The sequence below is a fragment of the Schistocerca piceifrons genome, chromosome 8, assembly GCF_021461385.2.
Source record: "Schistocerca piceifrons isolate TAMUIC-IGC-003096 chromosome 8, iqSchPice1.1, whole genome shotgun sequence".
Classification (NCBI taxonomy): domain Eukaryota; kingdom Metazoa; phylum Arthropoda; class Insecta; order Orthoptera; family Acrididae; genus Schistocerca; species Schistocerca piceifrons.
This window is the reverse complement of record NC_060145.1, coordinates 397,411,358-397,433,253: the sequence shown is the minus strand read 5'-3', so window position 1 is coordinate 397,433,253 and position 21,896 is coordinate 397,411,358. Positions and strand designations below refer to the sequence as shown.

General features: G+C 45.2%; 1 protein-coding gene across 1 annotated transcript in view; it reads right to left on the bottom strand.

Annotated features, from left to right (window-relative positions):
* LOC124712378 (protein still life, isoforms C/SIF type 2) overlaps positions 1–21,896 on the bottom strand; it is a 568,005-nt gene that overhangs the window by 183,226 nt on the left and 362,883 nt on the right. The window contains exon 3 of the mRNA XM_047242673.1: positions 16,990–17,133. Within this exon, the coding sequence (XP_047098629.1) occupies positions 16,990–17,133 (144 nt within the window). The remainder of the gene's footprint in view (positions 1–16,989; positions 17,134–21,896) is intronic.

Below are 21,896 nucleotides of genomic sequence, written 5' to 3'. Positions count from 1 at the left end.
CACCCATGAGCTCCTACACATGTGTCCCTTCTACAGTATCACAAAACATGATTTGATTCCATTACACAACTCTCCGCCAAGTGCCAACAAGAAGTAGTCAATGACTATATTTGAGGCAAAGAGCTTTGAGTGATTTACGACGTTGTCAAAGATATTCTTTCGATTAACTAATACACAATTTAGCAAAACGTAGTGGAAAAAAACTTTACAGGTTTTCCTATTGCGGCTTCAGATTTTGTCGTAAGTGAGCACTAAACAATGAATTTTTGAGAATATAGTTTTATAGGAACTTTTCTATTTATAAATGAAATTGCCGATACCCACGGGGTATCGAAGGTTTCAGAATGTGTATCAGGCTTGATTACATCATATCGATGAGGAGACGTGCTAAAGCCTGCGTTCACATGAATGGTGGACGTGAGGAACACTTCTTGTATTGTAAGTGCCCTCGAGTGCATGTCCACAGTTTGGATCCTCAGTTATCCTGTTATAAAGTGTTTGTGTACTCAGTTGTAATACGACGCGTTGGGGAAATCATTGGTTTCCGGACCTATGATTGTTAGGCTCATTTGCTTGCTCCATTGTCATCCACTCGTCCTATCCGTTTGTACCTATAGTCAGACATCCTGTAGATTATGTTGGAAGTAGCTGTCACATCCAGGACTCGCAGGAGGGAGGAAAAACAATCGAAAGGATTATAAGCTAAAAGAAAAAAAAGAAAAGGAAAAAAAGAAACGCTGCTGAGCTAGTTACGTGCGGTCGATAAGAGTGAGAGAAAGAGGGCAGCGGACACTGAGTTCCTATCAGTTACTAATGGCGTTCGATATCTCACGTATCTTGGATCACAAACATGGTAATTCTGAGGAGAAGAATCGCGCTGGGTCAGCAGACAAGTATGTGAAGCCGAAACGACCGCCGAGAAAGAAACACGGCTGCCCGAATTCGGCGGGTCGGGAGATGTCGAAGTCGGAACAGGCGTTTGTCTTGCGGCAGCGGTGGCAAACTTGGACACTTCTTGCGAGCTTTTAAATAATGGCTTCGCCGCTGTCCGGGGGGAACGAGTGCGCAGACGCGCCACTTTAATGCGCTCGGATTAAGCCCGTAAATAATGTCGGGAGATAAATGACGAGGCGGCCTGGCGCAGTGTTACAATCTGCTACAGTCCCAGGTGAGGTATGGCGTTCATAAGGCGGCACGTCGCAGGTGCGGCCCCAGATAAAGCGGACTGCTGCCGTCGTTCTGCTGCGAAAGTGCCGAACAGAGGCGCGATCGACAACACGGCACAGTACTCTGCATAGTGCCAAGCTGGCTACGTGAGTCGCCAGTAGCATTCACGATGTGTGTTACGCTCCGTCGCCATCGCGACGTAAGCAGCCCCCTATAGTTTCGGGTTAGTACCTCAACGGGAAAAGAAGAGCGTCAACGAGTTTGAGATGTGATGTCACAGAAGGAGAATACTGGAAACTGGACTAATAAAATAAGAAATGAGGAGCGTCTCAGCAAATCGGCAAGGAATACATGGAAAAGATTAACGAGGACAGCACGGCGAGTGGCACAACCCGGTTTTGTAGAAACTTCGCTCAGTGGAAGAGAAGCCAAAATAAGCGTGTCTGGGAGTATCCGTAGGAACTCTGCAGTTCCTGAGAAAACGATCGCCAAAGTTTTCGAGGTATTTAAATGCCTTTTAGAGCACAATAAGCTGACCTTAACTAACGGCACAGTTGTCAGCGTCGCGGCAGTCACTTTTGCGTCCCGTGTTCGAAACCTAATTATTGTTCTATGTGTTTTAATTCATTTTATTTTTTTTCATTTATCGATCTATGTCGGTAAAAGGTTACTACATGAATGTTTGTTATGAAGTTAGCTGATACAAGAGCGTTATATTAATTGCAAAACTGTCATACCATTATTATACAATATATCTGTGTATGCTATGGTATCTGTGTATATATTTACTGGAATTTCCAGGAGTTACAATCTTTTTTTCGTTCTCATATTTTTATATTTCATTTTTATATCAATTCTTCATTCTAATGCTTTATTCTTACGCATATTATAAAGGAAGATTTCCTTGCATGATACCAACCGTAGAAACGTTCGAAACATAGAAATCCCGAGTACCTCGAGTATTGCTCGAAGGCAGCTTTGCCACAGCGACATTTCTTCGTACGAATCTCGTTCGGAAAAGAAACGTCACTGACATGCTGAAAATTTCGTGTTGATAGTAATTTCGTTACAAACCACGCATAAGTGAACATTTTCGCGAAAGCTGGCTCTTGAAATTGAATATGAATCGAGATAAAGTGCAGAGATTTCATTGAAGACTATTTCAAATAATTTTTCCATTCTTTTATAGTTTTTCTTTTTTATTCATTCACCGGATACACAATTAGAAGATGAATGAAGACAACGTTATTTGAATATAAAGAAGAAAACATTCGTATAGTAATCATCTACAGACATTGGTATATAAATGAAGAACAAAGATAAAATTAATAATCAAGTTTCGAACATGGAGCTCAAAACTGTGAAGCTGCGACGCTAGCCACAGTGCAACCACTTCGGTTGAATTACTTACTCGCTGAAAGGCACATCAAGTACCTTGCAAACTTTGTTGTTTTCTCAGAAACGATCGAATATCTATGGATATGCCGAGACTCGTGTCTGCTTATTTTGACCCCTCTTACACTGAGAGAAGTTTCTGGGAAACCGGACTGTGGTGCTTACCGTGCTCTCTTCGTGTACAGAAGAAGGGAGAGGGTGATAGGACATGAGTTAAGACAACAGCGAATAACTTCCGTGGTATTAGAGGTTGCCACAGGGGAACACAGAGAATGGGTTGTACATGTTGCGGCAAATTGCGAAATCCGGCATTTTATGGAATGCCTAGACAGTCTGTAGCATAGCAAAAATCATTACGCAGGGTATGAAATGCGTCTTATTTAATACTTTGCCTAGGCATTTAATAGAGTGCCTGTTACGTTTAAGGCAAATGTGATGAGATCCACAGACATTATTATTGTGCCTGTTTCATTCCAGTATGGCAGGAGTTTAGTTACGTCAGTATCGCTTTAGCTAAAATGGAGGTTGCGTATGACGATTGTGTAAATGTTGTAATTGTCGTTATTGCAAAGGTGTTACAGAAAGTTGGAGTAAGTTTTCAAAAAACAGCGTTTTCCTAAAGGATTCGGTTACTGTTCGTTACAAATCCGCAATAATTATTAAGAAACTATTTCTTCGCTTGTACATTACATATTAGTAATTTTTAAAACTATTAAAACACATCCACTTCAGAATAAGCTAGTTTTTAGACATAAACAGATGTGATAATTTTATGTAACTGCCATTAAATATATAACTGTCTAGTTTGAGCATGTTATTCTTATTCTACTGTAATTTTATACTTTGCCTGTGTTCATTTCGCAGTTTATAAGATATCTAGGCATTAAAAAAAATTGCTCTGAGCACTATGTGACTTAACATCTGAGGTCATCAGTCCCCTCGAACTTAGAACTACTTAAACCTAACTAACCTAAGGACATCACACACGTCCATGCCTGAGGTAGGAGTCGAACCTGCGACCGTACCGGTCGCGTGGTTCCAGACTGAAGCGCCTAGAACCGCTCGACCACACTGGCCGGCTCTAGGCATTTTATACCTTCCCTAGGAAAAATATTAAATGAAATTTAAATTAAACATTTAGCCAAAAATACTAGTCATTCCATACCGTGTATCCCGGGAGGAACGGTCAGTATTCAGGGATATGACAGGAACGATCATACGAACCGAAGAGGGGTACTAAACAAGGACACTAAAATGATTCCCTTAAGAACTACGAGAACATGTTCAGTGGAAGATATGCGTTTCACAGCAGCGAGCATTGACAAGTGCTTATAGTTCCTAAGGTATGAACCATAGAGCTCATGTTTACTGGACATTTTTTCCTTATTTTGCTTCATACTGCCACTTCTCAAAGTGTGGGAAGAACGAGTTTGCGGTAGAAGAGATTTGTTTCACAATATCGAAGACGAAGAAGTGCTCATAGTTCTTAATGTATACATTTTAGAGCCCATGTTTACTGGATATTTTCGCTTCGAATGATCGTTCCTGTCACATCACTGAATATTGCCCACTCCGCCTGACACACACTGTAACTAGCCTATGCATTCTATACAACGCTTTGACACTTTGCCAGTCACATGCACAACAAATAACAGAGGGCGTTGGGTGTTAAGTGCTACTCTGAGGGGAAGAGATTGTCACAGAAGAGAAATGACTTTTTTTTCACACAAACGTACAAAATTCCTGAAGCTATAGTTGTCCGTTTTGGGACTGTACTTATTTTCGTCAGTTATGGCCTTTATGGCATTTCAAATCGTAAGTTGACGTTCCTGAGTGTAGGCCACGAAACTGTGCAGCCACCAGCATTCGGTTGGTAAAAATAAATCTTAGGACAAATAATCATGTTTTATTTAAATTTTATTTACATTCTATGTCAATGGGTGAGCGGGGCGAGAGGAAGGGGGGGGGGGGGGGGAGCGACAGAATCATCCTTGTTGACGCTCAGATTTTAAAAAAACCTGTGAGCTTAAAATATGGATGATGATGTTTTTGAAAAGGATGATGGTGATATGATGTACGTATGGATTTCCAAAAGTGAGTTACACATGTCGTCCCACGCCAAGACGATCGCGCAACAATAGTCAGAATAGAGTGCAGGTTCCGGGTTTCCTGAAGAGACAGTCCTGCTGCGGTATGGATAACAGGTGCATCACAGGTTGCAATCGAAATGGAGTGACAAATCGTGCTCCAAAGTTGAAGTACGTGCGTCAGTACGATTACTATGGGAAAAACGTCTAAATCTGGCACACATTCAACCTGAAATTCTGGGTATATAGAGACCATGTCCAATGCCGCCTCCAACCGTAGTGAAATGGTGCCAACAGTTTTACCAAGGTCGCACAGAGATGGCTGATGTTGATCTGGAAAGAAGGTCGTCGACATCGATCACAGACGAAACGGTCCTGGCTGTCGAGGAACAGATTCGCAGCAACTGCTGATTTTCCGACGATGAGGAAGTTCACACGCCAGTTCTCGAATGGCTCCGTGACCAAGGAGCGGATTTATATGGCCCATGAACTGAACGATTAGAAGAACGCTCTGACTGTTGTTTACAGAAACTTGATGACTATGCTGGGAAGTCGTCTCTGCAATGCAACATGCAATACAAGTTACATGACTTTCCATAATAATGTGTAACTTACTTTGTGAAGTCCCATTGCTCCGCTATGTCCTAAATCGTAATAAAGATGATGTGATACGGACTGCTACTTACTGTGAGGGGGACTGAGATATGGTAGTTATTGTGGAGGATGTTGAGCAGAAAAGGATGACAACTGCCTTTGTGGGAAGCAGCTGATAGTTGGGATGCAGGTGTTAGGACAGGACTGGGATGCTAACTGGTTAAGGATTGGGTGGGTTCGAGCCTTCATCTGTTGTGGAATGAGTAGGTTATTATGGTTATAAGGAAGGTGGATCACAGAGATGACTTCCCGTTTTGGGGAGAGGAGGCGATCGAAATTCCGTTGGAAAAGGATATAGAGTGCACGGAGATGGAGGGAAAGTGGGCAGCGTTAATTGCACAGGGCATGCTTCTCGTTGATGGGGGTGACTATAGGGTGATGTCGGAGAGGCGCAGGTTTTATATTGGAGGAGATGTGGCAATTGGATTGACTCGCAGAAAACACGGGTAGGGGAAGTTAGACGGACGTGGAAGGCAAAGCTAAGTAAATGGCGCTCGAGAGTACGGAGGGAGTGATCAAATTTAGGGTGGGGGCGTAGGTCCATGCACCTATGGCATACATAAGTATGGGACAAATGAGGGTCTTGTAGGTATGGAGAATATTAGGAGGAATCAGACACAGCTTAGTTTCAGACAGAGGTACTTAAGTATTTAAAAAAAATGGCTCTGGGCACTATGGGACTTAACTGCAGTGGTCATCAGTCCCATAGAACTTAGAACTACTTAAACCTAAGTAGCCTAAGGACATCACACACATCCATGCCCGAGGCAGGATTCGAACCTGCGACCGTAGCGGTCGCGCGGTTCCAGACTGCCGCGCCTAGAACCGCTCGGTCACTCCGGCTGGCTTTAGTATTTCATTTAGCGTTACTAGATAGTTGTGAACTTTGAAGTAAAAAGGTAAATGTCGTGTGAGTAGGACCTCCCGTCGTGTAGACCGTTCATCGGGTGCAAGTCTTTCGATTTGACGCCACATCGGCGACTTGCGCGTCGATTGGGATGAAATGATGATGATTAGGACAACACCCAGTCCCTGAGAGGAAAAAATCTCCGACCCAGTTGCGAATCGAACCCGGGCCCTTAGGACTGACATTCTGTCGCTCTGACCACTCAGCTATTGGAGGCGGACATCTTTGAGTTACAGATTTGGGGTAGAAAATTTGGTCGATTTTTCCTTTCACTATTGCCTTCGTTTTTGTAGGGTTGATGGACAGGTACCACTGATTACGCCAGGGGATGAATCTGATGAGGTAGGTGTGTAGTCATGGGTACAATTGGTACAAAATTACTTTAAAAGTTGTAGCTGAAACAAGAAAACTGCCCATGGCAACTTTACGGTAATAAAATCGTCATGGTATCGTACTCAAGTGTGATAATAATTTAATCGATATTTATTAACACGGACTGCAAAGCACGAAGAATAACTGTACTCCAGCAGCGACAGCACCGCCCTGGCTCGCGCCGACTGCTACAGCCATTCAGCGGCGCTGCTCAGTCGCTGTTAGACTACTGGTTACTCTTTATGTTTTACTATCTCTAGTAAACTAAAGCGACAAAAATCATGGCATAATGATATGCACATATACATATGGCGGTAGTATCGCGTACACAAGACATAAAAGGGAGATACATTGGCTGAGATGTCATTTGTACTCAGGTGATTCATGTGCAAAGGTTTCCAATTTGAATATGGCCGCACGACGACAATTGACAGACTTTGAACGCGGAGTGGTAGTTGGAGCTAGACGCTTTCGGAAATCGTTAGGGAATTCAATATTACGAGAACCACAGTGTCAAAAGTGTTCCGATACTTCCAAATTTCGAGCATTACCTCTCACCATGGACAACGCAGTGGCCGGCCGTCTTCACTAAACGACCGAGAGCTGTGACGTTCGTGTAGAGTTGCCAGTGCTACCAGACAAGCAACACTGCGTGAAATAACCGCAGAAATCAAGGAGGGGCATACGACGAAATTATCCGTTAGGATTCTGCGGCGACATTTGGCATAGACTATGGCAACAGACGACAGAAGCGAGTGGCTTTGCTACTAGCAGGACATGGTGTCTGCCGCGCCTGTCCTGAGCTCTTGACAACGTCGGTTAGACCCTAGGTGGCTGGAAAACCATGGCTTCGTCAGATGAATTCCGATTTCAGTTGGTAACAGCTCATGCTATGGTTCGAGAGTGATACAAACGCCACCAACCTGTGGATCCAAGCCGCCAACAAGGCACTGTGCAGGCTGGTGGTGGCTCTATAATGGTGTGGGCTGTTTACATGGAATGACTGGGTCCTCTGGTGCAACTGAACCGATCATTGACTGGAAATAGGTATGTTTGGCTACTTGGAGACCGTTTGTAGCCATTCATGGACTTCATGTTCTCAAACAACGATGGAATTTTTACCGACGACAATGCGCTGTGTCACCGGGCCACAATTGTTCGATATTCTTCTTGCAGGGGACTTCCAGAGTCTTGCTGTGTCCATGCTACGTCGAGCTGCTACACTACTCCGGTCAAAAGAAGGTATGACACTATATTAGGAGGTATGCCATGAATTTTGTCACGTCAGTGTGACACACACCAATTAAACGAATATTGCACTAGACTAAATTGGTGCCGCTCAATCGAACTGGCACGCAACATTCTGTTTCAAAATAATTTTGTTCGTGATGGGAAAACACCGACGTTTTTCGTCAACAGTGGGCATGGATTCACACCAGCTACCCATTAGAAAAACGAAATTGTAAATATCTTCCAAAACATAAGAGAATTCGCATCTGATGACTCTTTTGAGGGACTCCCGATGTATGTACTGGTGAACCAACCACTATGTTTATTCTACACCCCGAGATTTAGTGACGTTGCAGGGACGTAATGCAGTAGGGAAAGTATATAATCGGAGAACACCGGGGAATCGTTTTAGACACCATACGCGCTGCCTTTAGGGAAATCTACTCACACAAGAAACTTTCACAAATGGCAGATTGTTACGGCCCTTCGCCTGGCAATGAGCATATTAGAAACGGCGAAGACTGTCGACTGTTCGCACGCCACTGTTGTGAGCATCTGTGGAAGTGGCTGAGGGACGGGTAAGCCACGACTAGGTGGAAGTGCACACCTCATTATAGAACGTCAAGTTTGAACGCTTACCCATTCTGTGAAGCAGGATAGATGACGGTCCTTCACAGATCTGATGACAGAGTACAATGCTGGTGCAGGCATAAATGTTTCGGAGCACACCGTTAAGCGCATATTGCCGAACACGAGGTTGCGCAGCAAAGCGCCACTACATTTATACTCAAGCTCACCCAATGCCATCGGCAGTTACGATCGCAGCGGACACACGTCCATCGACGCTGGATCAGTGGAAACGCGTCCCCCGGTCAGATGAATCACGTTTTTTGTTACCTACTTGAGGCTGACGGTCGTGTACAGTTGTGTTGACTCTCCAGAGAACAGATGCTTGGAACATGTACCACGACATGGACGCACGCTGGTGGGAGCAGCAGAATGCTATAGGGGGCAATCACCTAGGCTTCCACGAGACTTGTGGTAGTACTCGAAGGCACCATAACAGATGCGGACTATGTGAATATTATTACGGGCCACCTGCCTCGCTTCGCGCTTGGTGTCTCCCCTGACGGAAATTGTATCTTCTGTCACGAGAACTGTCCTTGTCATAAGGCCAGACTCGTGATATAGTGCTTTGAGGATCATGATAGTGAATTTATGCTGATATCTTGGCCACCGTAGCTGCCTGGTCTGAACCTAATGGAACACACCTGGATCGCCATCAGGCGCTAGGTCCTCGCCCAGCCTCGTCCCAGGCCATAATTTAGAAGAATTGCGTGACTTGAGGAAGTTATCTGGTGCCACTTACCTCCGGAAAACTACCAAGGACTTGCTGAATCCATGGTACGTAAAATCGCTGTTGTATTTCGTTGCGAAGGTGAACCAACTAAGCATGTGGTCATTATATTTTGGCTCTTTGGCGTGTGTGTGTGTGTGTGTGTGTGTGTGTGTGTGTGTGAGTGCTTGTGTGTGTGTCTGTACATGCGTGTGTACGAGAGAGAGAGAGAGAGAGAGAGAGAGAGAGAGAGAGAGGGAGGGAGGGAGGGGGACAGTGCAAATTTTCGGATATTGTTGGATAATAGAAGTTCATTGCGCATCCGTCATTGGATAAATCATGATAATTTTCAAGAATGACTGCCTATCGAATTTGCAGTGTCCAAACGATACATATCGAAAGCGCGGTAGTAAATCGATCTTGCGACTCTGGTGGCGGGCGTTGAGATCAATTATTTGTGATCGTCATTTTTATCTGTTTTCCGTCGTTCCCTTAGTTGCTCTAAATTACATACCTCCGCGAATTATTTGTAGGTTGCTAGGAAATCCCAGACGACTTATGTCGTTAGTGAGTGGGATGTCTGGTGTTCTTGACGTTTCTTCGGCGGATTCTCTCACATGGAAAAATCTAATTCCATGTTTATCCAGCGTAGAAAATTGTTCGACTTTTTGTCGCAAATATGAAGTACCACCGGACGAGGAAAAAAGGGACTGTGTAGACTGTGGTGGTGCGAAGTGTGTAAAACATCTTAAGAACAGTTTCGATGCTGAAATACCGTTGCAATTACATTGCGGACAGTGCGGAAAACGAACGAGTATCCGGAAGAATACATGGTTCGACTCTTCCAAATCATTCATTCAAACCACGGTAATAGAACTTCCTGGCAGATTAAAACTGTGTGCCCGACCGAGACTCGAACTCGGGACCTTTGCCTTTCGCGGGCAAGTGCTCTACCATCTGAGCTACCGAAGCACGACTCACGCCCGGTACTCACAGCTTTACTTCTGCCAGTATCTCGTCTCCTACCTTCCAAACTTTACAGAAGCTCTTCTGCGAACCTTGCAGAACTAGCACTCCTGAAAGAAAGGATACAGCGGAGACATGGCTTAGCCACAGCCTGGGGGATGTTTCCAGAATGAGATTTTCACTCTGCAGCGGAGTGTGCGCTGATATGAAACTTCCTGGCAGATTAAAACTGTGTGCCCGACCGAGACTCGAACTCGGGACCTTTGCCTTTCGCGGGCAAGTGCTCTACCATCTGAGCTACCGAAGCACGACTCACGCCCGGTACTCACAGCTTTACTTCTGCCAGTATCTCGTCTCCTACCTTCCAAACTTTACAGAAGCTCTTCTGCGAACCTTGCAGAGCTAGCACTCCTGAAAGAAAGGATATAGCGGAGACATGGCTTAGCCACAGCCTGGGGGATGTTTCCAGAATCCACTACAGTTACTCTCCGAAAACAGTATGCAAATACCTTTTATGATCAAAGAAACATCTTTTTTCAATTATTTTGCCGGTAACAGGTTATCGTCTCATACAATGTCTAACAGCGTAACACAATCATTACATGAATGCAGTTTCACGTGAGGAATCACAGCAAATATTGAGAAGCGGCTTCTAACCAAATTGTGTGCCTGTAGAATATCGTATGAGTTGTGTGACTGGATTCGTGACTTCCTCTAAGAAATGTCATAGTTCATAGTAAACAAAGGAATGTCCTCTAGTGAAACCGAAGTGAGATTTGAGGTTGCCCATGAAATTATTATGGATCCTCTGCTCTTCTTAATTTACAGAAAAGATCTTGGAGACCATTTAAGCAGCCACCTCAAACTGTTTGGAGACGACGCCGTAGTTTACTGTCTATTAAAGTCATCAGAAGATTAAAACAAATTAATAAAGGACTCAGACATCATGATGCGAAAAATGGCAACGATACTAAACAACGAAAGGAGTGATTCTCCACTCTTGTACTAAAAAATCCGTTACATTACCGATCACGATAAGTAACATAATTTAATGCTTGACGATCCAAATAAATACGTAGGGATTACAACGACGAACAACTTAATTTGGAACCGACATACAGAAAATGTAGTGGAGAAGGCAAACAAAATAAAGCGTTTTATTCACAGAACACTAAGAAGGAGCAACAAACCTACGAAAAAGACTGCCAACATTACGCTTGTCCTCCCCCGCTAGACTACTGCTGTGCGGTGTGGGGCGCTACCTGACAGAACTTACGGAAGACATCGAAAAAGTTCAAATGAGTACAGTTCGCTTTATCATCATCATCATCTTGGACAGTTTCCAGCCACTGGCTGGGTCTGTCGGGAACACAAGCCTCTCCACCGTGTTCTGTCTTTCCACCATTCCCCCTCTTCCACCTTCGTCCAGTTCTCTCCTCTTCTCACCACACATTCCTTCACTCCCTTCACCCATCTATCTCTTGGTCTTCCTCTGGGCCTCTTCCCCTCCAGTTGCAGATCAAACATCCTCTTTGGAATTCTTCCCTCATCCATTCTCTTCATGTGTCCATACCACTGCAGTCTTGATTTTTCTATCCTGTCCTGTACTGGTTCCTCCTTTAGTCTTTCCCTCACATACAAATTTCGCAATCTGTCTCGTCTTGTTACACCCAACCTGCTCCTCTGGAACTTCATTTCACTAGCCTGTATTCTACTTTTGTCGCTTTTGTGCATTACCCATGTCTCACTTCCGTATGTCAATATGGGGACAAAGTAGGTTCGGTATATAATTCCCTTGGATTTCTGTGGCACCTCCTTGCTCCAAATAAGCCCCCTAATGCATTTGTAGAACTGCCCTGCTTTTCTGCATCTTTCATTTATTTCCATTGCGTTTCCCCCCTTACTTTCAATCACGCTTCCCAGGTACTTGAAGTTCTCTACCACTTGTAGTTTTTCCCCTCCACAAGTTATATCCACATTTGGCCTATTCTTCTTCCTTGTTGTGACGATTATTTCACTTTTCTTTGCAGAGAACTGCATTCCATATTGTGCTGCCGTTGCCTCCCATGCATCTAACTGCTCTTGCACCTCCTTCACGCAATTTCCCCATAACATCAGGTCATCGGCAAAAAGCACTGCTTTCATTTTATGATCTCCAATTGCATCTGATATTTGCTGTAGGATTTCATCCATAACAATAATAAACAATAAAGGCGAAAGTGCACTTCCCTGTCGCAGCCCATTTTCCAGCTTGAACCATGCAGTACGTTCCCTCCCCACTTTCACACAACTCTCACTTCCCTCATACATTTTTCTGACTTTTCGTGTAATCTCTTCATCTATCCCTTTTGCGTTCAGCACATCCCAGAGCTTGTCCCTACAGATACTATCATACGCCTTCTCAATATCCAAAAAGGCCATGATTAAGTCCTTCCCGTACTCATAGTGCCTTTCCTGCAGTTGCCTTACCGCAAATATGAGGTCCGTTGTTGATCTTCCCGGTCTGAAACCGTACTGCTCCTCTTGCAGTCTACTTTCAATACTGCTTCTTATTCTCTTCTCCAGCATCTTTTCATAGATTTTTCCACAGTGGCATAGCAGGGTGATTCCTCTGTAGTTCTCACATCTCCTTTTATCCCCTTTCTTGAAGATCGGGACTATAATTCCTTTCTTCCAATCCTCAGGAATTCTGTTCTCCTTCCACACCACCCTCAGCACTCTGTATAGCCACTGGGTTCCTACTTCTCCTGCTGCTCGTATCATATCCACTGTTACTTCGTCCCAACCTGGTGCCTTGCCCCCTTTCATCCTCTTTATGGCTTCTTCCACTTCATTCCAAGTTAGATCATCAATTTCCCCACTATTATAATCGTCTGCTGCCTTAAGCCAGTAGTGAAGTTCGCTTTATATTTTCCCAAAATAGGGAAGAAGTTTTAAGTAATATGATAAGCGAGTTGGGATCCTAATCACTGTAACAACGAATTTTCGCTGCAGCGAGATCTTTTCACGAAATTTCTATCATCAGCTTCCTTGTGTAAAATATTTTGTTGGTTTCCACAGACACAGGGAGAAATGCTTATCGCAATAAAAATTGGAACGCGCACGGGAAGGTTTTGAAGTTCGTCTGTCTCACATGATGTTTGAGTGTGAAACAGTAGAGAAATAGTCTGGTTCGCTACCGGAAAAAGTTGCAGAACTCTCAAGGACTGTATTCAGTGGCGTATGTGCATACTGGCTGCTTGTAGTATTTGTGATTCTCTTATTACGGTCTTCGGTAATCAGATTGCGCTCAGGAGGCCTGTCTATGCACTCTCTTGACTCTGCAGGCCGTAACTGTGCTGAGTTTAGAAGTGGATACTGTTTGTAACATTCATTCTAGGGTACAGCCCTGCCCCACCGACGAGTACATACTGCTACTGAACATCTTCCGCCATTTGAACGGGGTCGCACTGTGCTCCTGTGGGAAGCTGGATGAACGGATCGACGTATTGCTGCACTCGTTGTGCACAGTGTCTCAGAGGTATCAGCGACCTCAGCAGTCATCAGACATCGTGAGAGAGCAGAACGCGGCTCTCCGCGGAACTTGCGGACTTCGAACGTGGTTAGGTGATTGGGTGTCATTTGTGTCATACGTTTGTAAGCGATATTTCCACACTCCTAATCATCCCTAGGTTCACTGTTTCCGATGTGATAGTGAAGCGGAAACGTGAAGGGACACGTACAGCACAAAAAGCGTAAAGGCCGACCTCGTCTGTTAACTGACAGAGACTGCAGACAACTGAAGAGGGTCGTAATGTGTAGTAGGCAGACATCTATCCAGAACATCACACAGGAATTTCAAACTGATTTAGAATGGACTGCAACTACTATGACAGTTAGGTGGGAGGTGAGCTGGCCCCTGTGGCCAAGCGGTTCTAGGCGCTTCTATCTGGAACCGCACTGCTGCTACGGTCACAGGTTCGAATCCTGCCTCAGACATGGATGTGTGTGACGTCCTTAGGTTAGTTAGGTTTAATTAGTTCTAAGTTCTAGGCGCCTGCTGGCATAGTGCTCAGAGCCACTATTTGTGGGAGGTGAGAACACTTTGATTTCATGGTAGAGCGGCTGCTCATAAGCCACACATTACGCCGGTAAGTGCTACATGGCACCTCGCTTGGTGTAAGGAGCGTAAACATTGGACGATGAAACAGTGTAAAAACGTTGTGTGGAGTGACGAATCACGGTACAGAATGTGGCGACCCGTTGGCAGGTTTTGGGTATGGGGAATGCCCGGTGAACTTCATCTGCCAGAGTGTGTAGTGTCAACAGTAAAATTCGGTGGCGGTGGTGTTGTGGTCGTGTTTTTCATGGAGGGGGCTTGCACCCCTTGTTGCTTTGCGTGGCACTGTCACAGTACAGGCCTACTCTGAAGTTTTAAGCACCTTCTTGCATGCCACTCTTGAAGAGCAATTCGGGGATGGAGATTGCATCTTTCAACACTATCGAGCACCTGTTCATAATGCACGGCCTGTGGCGGAGTGGTTACATGATAATAACATCCCTATAATACACTGGTCTGCACAGAATGCTGACCTGATCCAAGAGAACACCTTTGGGATGCTTTGGAACGCCTACTTTGTGGCAGGCCTCACCGACCGACACAGATACCTCTCCTCAGTGCAGTACTCCGTGAAGAATGGGCTGCCACTCCCCATGAAACCATCCAGCACCTGATTGAATGTATGCCTGCGAGAGTGGAAGCTGTCATCAACACTAAGGGTGGACCAATACCACATTGAATTCTAGGATTACCGATAGAGGGTGCCACTAACTTGTAAGTCATTTTCAACTAGTTGTCCGGATACTTTTGATCACATAGTGTAAGTCAAAATCGACGCCTTGTGCGAGAAGTGGGGCTCGGCCGAACACCACTCAGCGGCGAATTCCGGGCATATGTTGCACCTTACCAGGGAACATAGGGAACCGTCTGTTTGCAGCATTATGAAGACCACGTGTGTCTGTGGCCACGCTTCCACTGAGACCGCGACAATGCCAAGCAAGTGTCGTGAAAGAGTTGACTGGAGAATGAAATAGCGTTCTGTTGGCTTCAGTGATGAGAGCAGATTCTGTTTGTATGCGAGTGATTGGCGTACATGTGTATCGCATAGAACTGGTGACATGCCAATTCCATAGTGCATTCGTCCACGTTACACAAGTCCCAACCGAGGCTTCATCGTGTGGTACAGATGTGATTTGCAGTCACATTCGGTGCTTGCACAGGATAAAGTAACCACATCCCGCTGCACTGTACGGGTTGCTATCCCCGTGCCATTGGTATTTTTTCGACAGGAAGGAACTTTTTTTTTTTTTTTTTTTTTTGAGATCACTATATCTCCCGTCGATGGAACACTTATGGGACATAGCGAAAACAGAAATTGCTCGTTCTCCAGAGACCGCAAGAACCACTGGCGCCTTGCAACCAAAGTCGCAATGTGCTTGGACAGTCTGTAGCAGGATGCTATTCGACACCTTTATGCACCTTTATGTTCGTTTGCCTGCGTGAATATACGCCTCCGCGTCGTTGTGCGATACTGCTAGAGGGGGCTGGTGGTGGGGGGAGGGCGCGTGGGGGGAGGTGTACACTGTGTACTGTTTGGACAGCCATCACAGTGACATTGGTGTTTCGTTTGGTCTGAATTTGTTATCATATAGTGCTACAACGATGCTCTGTCACCTCACTTGTCAAAGACATGGCCTTGTCCTCGAGGGCGTTGGTTTTTTCCGCCAGTGAATTTCGATGGACCCTCCCCCGAACACGTGTTAGTCGCACATCAGCCATATAGATGCAGATACTATTAGGCCTAAAATAGAAAACCAACCTAAAAATGTGTAATATATCTATAGGAATAAAACGAGAGGGTGACACATAGGTGTCGAAACAAGTATGGGTAGATAATAAGAATGAAGAATACACCGTGTTTTGCTGAAGGACTAGTCTTTTATATACCAGATTTAATTCGTAAAAGCAATGGGTGCTCCTAGAGTGAGCAGGGTGGCTAAGTTAAGCGCAGTCTGTTGAGTCAGTAGTTAGCTTTAGCTAAAACTTCCGGGATGAGAGGCAGTGGCCGATATACATGATGATTTTTGTATTACATGCTTCTAGGGATTGTAGAGGCGACTTAGGGGATGAAGTTTTGATAAGGAACACATGTCTTGAAATCTGAAGATCAGACCACTTTCAAATCTCCCGCTTCGTGATAGGCACACAGCGGAGACAATGAGCTCCGACCTGTGGGGCGTGGGAGCGGATGGCATGGGCAATATTTTGAATTCTTGTCCTCGGGTTCTCTTCTAAGGGACGAAGGACGTCCTCTTCAGACGAGAGTGCAGCGCGTCTGTGGAGCACCGCAGTCAACCCTTCCAGTTTCGGACCTACCAATTTTTCGCAGCTGTTGTAATCGAAAGAAAATAGTGTGTGATGTCATAATAAGAGCAGGGACTGACGGCGGGGTCCTCTTCTTAACTTCTGAAAGTGATTCAGTCTTCAAACTTATTTCACTCCCAAACGATACACTTGCGGACATGGGTTCCTTGTCAAAACTTCATCTACTAAGTCCCCTCCATAACCACTAGAAGCCTGCGGTAGGAATCATGAATCACCCTGTATCAAGCTATTGGCTGCGGGAGATGTCTTCGCAGTTAAAGCGGCAGTGAGTATGCGTCGTTGTCCTCGAAGATGTCTCCCGCAGTGAGAGACGAAACGCCAGCTAGTAGTTTAATAGTTCAACTACAGCCTCTCAGTCGAGGAGTCATAAATGTAGTAAACATTGGCCGTGAAAGCCTACACTGGCGGAGTAATGAGCTGTCGGACAGCAGTACAGTGTGGTGAAGCTTACCGACTCGATGGCCTTCTCAAGGCGGAAGATCTCTTCCTGCAGCAGGTGCAGCGTGCCCGTTTTGCCGCGGTGCCGGGCGAAGGCGGCTGCGCACGCGGAGTGGATGCTGTTCACCCAGTTCTCCAGCTCCACCTGGCACGGCGCCTGCAACACGAGGACAAAGCACTCGCTCAGGCGACTCCGGATCTGCTCAGTCGCTTCCAGGTTACACGATACACATTTAGACAGCAAGGTAACACATGGAATGGAAGTCTAGTCTAGCAATTTATTTCTAATTTATGCTACCAGTCACTTTTTTATTTTATGCTTTAATCTAAAATAATACAACGCGTTTCTAACCTACTCTGTTCATCTGCAGACGTTGATACATACATACATACAGGGAAATGTTACTTAAAAATAAACAATCTTAAACTAGAATAATCTAGAACTCTTTGCCCATTGTTTGTTACTGCAGCGATTAGTGTGGCATTTGGGAGAGGGGGGGGGGAGGGGGGGCCGTGGATGGCTAGAAATCGAAATCAGTGCTGGTGTTCTTTCTTTCTGTGTATGATATCACAACCTGTATAGGACGCAGATAGATTTGCATCAGTTATGTGTTACGAAAATAGTGTGAAAGGCTTTTATATGACAGTTGATCACTTACGATTTCATCATCTTGTTCCTTCACTTGCATCACTGGTGTAATGACAGAGCTGTTGATTAGCATTACACTACTGCACATTGTATTTTATCACTGACTGCCAACGTAATTCACAGTACAAATTGCTTGGACATATATGTAAACTTTTCGCATACAACACGAGATAGCGGACTGTAGCATGTGAGTCTGTATGGATTATCGAGGTTTTGTATCGATATTCTTGGTACTGACAGATTTGTAGTCAATTATTTACATTGACACATCTTCAATCTATTGAGTTAGAACTAGCTTAAGACTGTTGAAGAATTCTGAGTTTTGAAATCGGTTATTTCATTAAGAATGTTATCTCCATGCTTTGTATTATGTATGAAAATTTCAATTTCTTCCATGATATCCATTCTGTTACTTTTTCCTATTTTGTGTAAAATTTCGAGATTGTCTTCGATTTTCAAAGGGTGGCCTGTGTCTTTAATGAGAGTTGCTACTGCTGATTTGTTACATTTATCAAGCCTGTAACAGTCTAAATGTTTGGAAGGTAGGAAACGAGGTAGTGGCAGAAGTAAAGCTGTGAGGACGGGGCGTGAGTCGTGCTTGGGGTAGCTCAGTTGGTAGAGCACTTGCCCGCGAAAGGCAAAGGTCCCGAGTTCGAGTCTCCGTCCGGCACACAGTTTTAATCTGCCAGGAGGTTTCAGTCTAAATGTTCTTTGAGTCTGGTTCTGAAATTTCTGCCTGTTTGGCCGATATAATATTTATTACATTGGCTGCAGGTAATTTTGTAAATGCCAGATGCCTCAAGACTTGTATCTGGTGGTTTTATATTGTGAATAAGCTTCCTACTTAAGTTGTTGTTGGTGCTGAAGCTGATTTTTACTTCTGTGTTTTTGAATAGTCTTGCTAATTTGTCAGATACTATTCCAAGATATGGCATTTTTACATATTTGACTGCTGAAACACTGTGAGGGTAGTTTGATGTTGTTTGCTCAGTTTAGCAAGTTTGTGCACAACAAATATATCGTCCATGATGAACTGCTCAGTAAGGGTTGTACCTGATTATATTAGTAGATTTCTTCAGGCACTTTTATTTTCATTTTAACTCCACTACGCGTTTCAATAGTTACGCAGTGATCTTCAGGTGTGTTAGCGCACGTCTGCTTTGTTGAACTCAGATGAATTGTCTCTTTAACGGACAGAGCTGTGATAGTGAGACTGTATGTCATCTTGCATTCAAGAGGAAACGTAAGCATAATTTAAAGAACCGATCGGGTTTGTACACTGTTCTGCTGTATGTGGAAGCTGTACTTGGAGCATATCTGGGGGGAATATACGCTGTCCAATCACATTAATGTGACTACCGCCTATGTAGGACCTCAACGTGCAATAACCGCTCACAGATGGGAGTTGGCAGCACTAGCAGTGGAGGGTGTATAAAGCGTGTCGGGGAAAGGGGGCGGGGTCGGTGGCCGCGGGAAATGATGCAGTCATTGCCGAAATGCATAAATGGAGCGATTTACCTGACGTTCAAAAGAAAATAATCAATGGCTTTCGGGTCAAGAGCGGAAGCATTTCCGAAACGGCGAAATTTGTAAATTATTCACGCTTCGCCGTCGTTTAAGTATACAGTGCAACGCAAAATGGCGCTACCAAAAATTAGCGCGGAGCAGCTGTGGTGTACGAAGGGTCATACACTATGTAATCGTGACTGGTACATTTAGCCATCGCGAGAGCGTTACAAATCTCATTGTGAGTTTGAAGTGGGACACATTTGCAGATAGACGACGCGCTAAACGGAAGGGGCTGCTCACTAAATTTCGAAATCCGAACTTCGCCGAGGATGTAGAGCATATATTATTACCACCAACTTTCAAATCGCGCAATGATCACCATTCAAAGATAAGGGAAATTAGAACTCGTACTGAGGCGTTCAGACGGTCGGTTTCCCTCGCGCGTTCCGCGAGTGCAACAGAGGAGAGGAAATATGACTTAGGCGCGAATTGCACCAAATGGTTCAAATGGCTCTAAGCACTATGGGACAACATCTGAGGTCATCAGCCCCCTAGACTTAGAACTACTTAAACCTAACTAACCTAAGGACATCACACACATTCATGCCCGAGGCAGGATTAGAACTTGCGACCGTAGCAACAGCGCGGTTCCGCACTGAAGCGCCTAGAACCGCTCTGCCACAGCGACCGGCCGCGAATTGTACCCTCCGCCACACACCGCTTGGTGGGTAGTGGAGTATATATGTAAGTGTAGATCAAAAGTACAGCCGCGTGGGGTAGCCGTGCGGTCTGAGGCGCCTTGCCTCGGTTCGCGTGGTTCCGCCCGTCGGAGGTTCGAGTCCTCCCATGGGCATGGGTGTGTGTGTGTTGTCCTTAGTGTAAGCTTAAGTTAGATTAAGCAGTTTGTGAGCCTAGGGACCGATGACCTTAGCAGTTTGGTCCCCTAGGACCTTACCACAAATTGCCAAATTTTCCAAAAGTATCCGGACACCCCCAAAACATACGATTTTCATATCAGGTGCATTGTGCTGCCACCTACTGCCGGGTACTCCATATCAGCGACCTCAGTAGTCACTAGACATCGTGAGAGATCAGAACTCACGGACCTCGAACGTTGTCAGGTAACTCGGTGTCACTGGTGTCATATGTCTGTACGCGATATTTCCACAGTCCTAAACATCCCTAGCTCCACTGTTTCTGATGTGATAGTGAAGTGGAAACGTGATGGGACACGTATAGCACAAAAGCGTACAGGCCCACCCCATCTGTTGACTGACAGAGACCGCCGACAGCTGAAAAGAGTAGTAATGTGTAATAGGCAGACATCTATCCAGACCATAACATAGGAATTCCAAACTGAATCAGGATGCACTTCAAGTACTATAACAGTTAGGGAGGAGGTGAGAAAACCTGGATTTCATGGTCGAGCGGCTGCTCATAAGCCACACATCACGCCGGTAAATACCAAACGACACCTCGCTTGGTGTAAGGAGCATAAACATTGGACGATTGAACAGTGGAAAAACGTTGTGTGGAGTGACGAATCACGGTACACAATGTGACGATCCGATGGCAGGCTCTGGGTATGGCGAATGCTCGGTGAACGTCGTCTGCCAGCGTGTGTATTGCCAACAGTAAAATTCGGAGGCGGTAAGTGGTATGGTGAGGTCGTGTTTTCCATGGAGGGGGCTTGCACCCCTTGTTGTTTTGCGTGGCACTATCACAGTACAGGCCTACATTGATGTTTTAAGCACCTTCTTGCTTGCCACTATTGAAGAGCAATTCGGGAATGGCTATTGCATCTTTCAACACGATCGAGCACCTGTTCATAATGTACGGCCTGTGGCAGAGTGGTTACACGAAATAACATCCCTGTAATGGACTGGCCTCCAGACAGTCCTGACATGAATCCTAGAGAACACCTTTGGATGTTTTGGAACGCCGACTTCGTGCCAGGCCTCACCGACCGACATTGATACCTCTCCTTAGTGCAGCACTCCTTGTAGAATGGGTTGCCATTCCCCACGAAACCTTCCAGCATCTGATTGAAAGTATGCCTTCGAGAATGGGAGCTGTCATCAATCTTAAGAGTGGGCCAACACCGTACTGAATTCCAGCATTACCGAGGGGGTGGACTTGTAATCCATTTTCAGCCAGGTGTTCGGATACTTTTAATCACATAATATAGATGACGGAGGTGAACATTGCCTGCGGAAATGTGTACGGGTGAATGGATGTGTAACTGTTGTGCTACTGACCGCCCAGATGAACAAAGGTGTTTCCCAACGACTGTTCAGCGAACGTTGCCGTGTACGAGCTTCTGCAACGGGTGCTTAGTTCAAGCATCCATGGTGACTTCTTTTCATCGACAACGACGCCTGGAATTTGCACGCCAGTACCGGAACTGGACATCTATTGAGTGGCGACAGGTGGTCTTTTCAGATCAAAAATGGCCTTTGGCCTGTAAAGCGTGAAACGACTGAAAGCAAACACTCTGCAACAGTCGTCGGAAGTATCCAGAACAGATAAGGGTGCGTCATGGTCTGGGGAGTGTTTTGGTGATATTCCCTGGGCGGTCTCTTTATCCTGGAAGGCACAATGGACAAATCTGGAGTACACATCTATCCTTGGCGACCATGGCCACCCGTACATGCAATTTGCTTTCCTCGGCACAGTGGCATCTACCAGCAGGATAATGCAACGTGGCACACAGCGCGCATTGTACGTGCGTGGTTGGAAGAGCACCAGAATGAGTTTACCGT